At 47.8% G+C, this 3,139-nt stretch overlaps 1 protein-coding gene across 1 annotated transcript in view; it reads left to right on the top strand.

Moving 5' to 3' along the window:
- LOC126496038 (schlafen family member 13-like) overlaps positions 1-3,131 on the top strand; it is a 9,264-nt gene extending 6,133 nt beyond the window's left edge. The window contains exon 2 of the mRNA XM_050133620.1: positions 912-3,131. Within this exon, the coding sequence (XP_049989577.1) occupies positions 912-1,078 (167 nt within the window). The 3' untranslated portion in view covers positions 1,079-3,131. The remainder of the gene's footprint in view (positions 1-911) is intronic.
- The last annotated feature ends 8 nt before the right edge of the window (positions 3,132-3,139 follow it).

Here is a 3,139-nt window from a genome sequence, read left to right as displayed (position 1 = left end):
AGAGAGGAAATAACTCAGGCTGGAAGCTGAAGATCAGCTTGCATTGGCAAATGGGGGTATGGGGAGTGAGTGGGCATGGCTTGTCTCTTAAAGGGACAGAGCAGACCATTACACTGGTTTCATCAATGACATGCTGGTATTTATTGTTTAATCTCCGTGTGTTTATAAAGTTTTATAGATTTTCTTGCTGGTGGTTTATAGTTATATTTAATTTTGGTAATGAGAAACAAGAGATTATTATTTCTTTTTTTTTCTTTTTCTTTTTCTTTTTCTTTTTCGAGACAGGGTTTCTCTGTGCAACAGCCCTGGCTGTCTTGGAACCTGCTCTGTAGATCTGGCTGACCTCAAACTCACAAAGATTTGCCTGCCTCTGCCTTCCAGCTTGTGCTCTTGACCTCTGAGCCGTCCCTCCAGTCCCAGGCTTCCTTTTCTGAGTCCAGCCTCCTACTTCCTGAACTTTTTAGCATGTCAGTGCCCAGGCCTTTAATGCCCCATGCTTACCTTCCACAGCTGTCTCCTACCCCGGAACTGTGGCAGGCCAGCACCAGGATCACTTATCTGAGATTGTTTCTTGTTATCAGGACCCCAGAGTAGTTCAGTGCTAAGCAGTGGGTTCTCTACCCAGCTAGCACCCAGTGAAGTGACAAAGTGGGCCTCCTCTCCACTGTTTACCCACGATGTCAGAGGAGTCACTGCCTCCCCAGAACCATCCTTTGGACTTGTAGCTTTTGAGGATTCTGATTTTGTCATGTGGTTGGGACTAGTGGTCTCTTCACCAGGGTTGTTTATTACCTTCTGGATTAAGCTTCAGCTTCCCTTCTGTGTGGTTCTATTCTTCTTCCAATTCTTCCCCTTTGGAATAGAGCCTGTGCTTTGTTATTCTGATGGGTTTCATTCACTGTGTCACACAGAGACAGCTTCCAATCAGTCATCTTCCCTCGGTAACCTGTGTGAAGATTTTGAGTGTCAGCTGAGTCTCTCAGACAGCCCTCCACACTGCAGACCAGTGTATTCTAAGAAAGGACTGGAGCATAAAGTCGACCTCCAAAAGCGTTTATTTCCAGGTATGAACAGCTAGTTTTTCCATTAGGAGAAAGAGACAAATCGTTTAACACCTTTGCTAAAAAAGAAATCAAAGAGAATGCCTTGTGCAGCACCAAGTTTATGATGTAACAGCACTACAGACCTCTTGGGAATAAGGGACAGGTACCATGAAGTCATGGAGAGCTCCCCCTTTTTGTTTTTCTCTTTAGGCCAGTGAGAAGGTCTTACTCCCGTTTAGGTCCTCACCTCATAATGTGAGGACCGATCAAAGGAGGCCCAAAACTCCTGGTTCTCCTTCTCCCGTGCAATGGAATAAACTCCTGGGAGGTGCAAAGGCAGTACTCAGAGTAAAAATGCGTACCTTCCTCAGTGCAATGGAGAATTTCTCCCTGAGAGTGCAAAGGCTATGCAAGGAACAAACCTATTGGCCTTTTAGGACAGATAGCGGCTGCAAGTCCCGCATTAGTCAAGGGACCCCCATCTCTCTACAAGCCTTTATCCAGGCATCCAATTTCTTGTGCCTGACCGGTGCTATGGCTCTCTGACATTCCTTGGTACTTTGTTCAAAAATAATCCGCTGCACAAAGGGCAAGGTGTGTTCAGAGCTGCCAAACGTTTTGTAACCATACTTGGGGTGAATCACCATTCTTTAAAGCGGCTAATGCTTGTAGAACCGCAACTTTATCTCGAGATGTCTGAGCTCGGAGGCAGCATATTAGCCAGAAGCAGATTATACATCCTCCTATGCAGCATGCAAAAAACATTGTACCATTACTCACTTTGCACTTATTAGTGGTGTAGGTAGCACAACTAAAGTTGCTCTGTCCAGCCTGCCCTCCCTGAAGTAACACAAAAGGGGGGGGTGATCAGAGCAACTGCCATTAACCCTGCAGAGGAGCCATTTATTATAGGGCGTCATTCTTTCATCTTGACGGAGAAAAAAAAAACGGAAGTAAAAGAATGCACCTGAGGGCTGGGGCCATGCAGCTCGGGAGAGAATGTGAATAAGTGAGAAGGCCCCGCCCAGCCCACCATGGCCGGCTGGCAATCCGTCCAGGGCTGGACTACTCCCTCCTCAAAAGACCCCCAGCAATGAGGAGCAAGCCGCGGCTGCAAAGGTGGCGAGGGGTCAGAATTATTAGCAGATTTTAAAAAGGTTCCATTGAACCAAAAGCCTGTAACATGGGGAGGCCCAAATCCTTGTTGGTAATAAAAAAAGCGGGGGAAAACCGTGGCATGTGGCGAACAGGAATCGGCTTAGGGAAGGCAGACAGTATTCCCCATCTCTGCTCTGCCCGAATCCGGATTGTCATCACCATCATTATCAGGAATGGCAGCGGCATCATCTTCAACCGGACCATTGTAGAAATAGGAGCGGCGGGGCTGCGTCCCCAGCACCCCAGCCACCTGGCTAGCTTATGCCCGAAATAACAACACACAAACTGTATTCATTTAAACACTGCTTGACCCATTTCTATCCAGCCTCTTCTAGGCTAATTCTCATATATTAATTTAGCCCATTTCTAATCATCTGTGTAAGCACCCCAAGGTGCACTTACCGGGAAGATTCTAGCCTAAGTCCATCCTGGGTCAGAGGAGCTTCATTGCATGCATCTGCCCCGGAGAGCGGAGCATGCCTCTCTGTCTGAGGCATCTGGCTCTGAGAGGAGCTGCATTACTTCTGACCTCACTTCCTCTTCCTCCCAGCATTCTCTTCTGTTTACTCCACCCACCTATGTTCTAACCAATAAAATGGGCCAAGCCAGTTTCTTTATTAGCCAGTGACCTTCCTCCATCAGACCATGGCCTTCCTCCATTGGCTGGGGAGCAATTGAATCATCCTTAATGGTTCTTGTCAGTCGGCATGGAACCCATTGAGGCACCTCTTGACCCTGGGAGACTCACTCACTGATGTCTCTCTGAATCCTCTTTGGCCCCTCACTCGGTACCAAAGCTTGTCCCAGCATCCCGGGGTTTCGGCACCAGTTGCAGCACACTCCCTGACCAGCAGGGAAGGACGACCACGAGTCGAGGATTCTTCTGCAAATCACGCTTTATTGGAGCCTCTTAGTTGAAGGGAGAATGGAAGCGAGGG

This window comes from Alexandromys fortis, unplaced genomic scaffold, assembly GCF_014885135.2.
Source record: "Alexandromys fortis isolate MF-2015 unplaced genomic scaffold, M_Fortis_MF-2015_v1.1 scaffold_868, whole genome shotgun sequence".
Lineage (NCBI taxonomy): Eukaryota > Metazoa > Chordata > Mammalia > Rodentia > Cricetidae > Alexandromys > Alexandromys fortis.
This window is presented reverse-complemented; position numbering and strand designations above follow the sequence as displayed.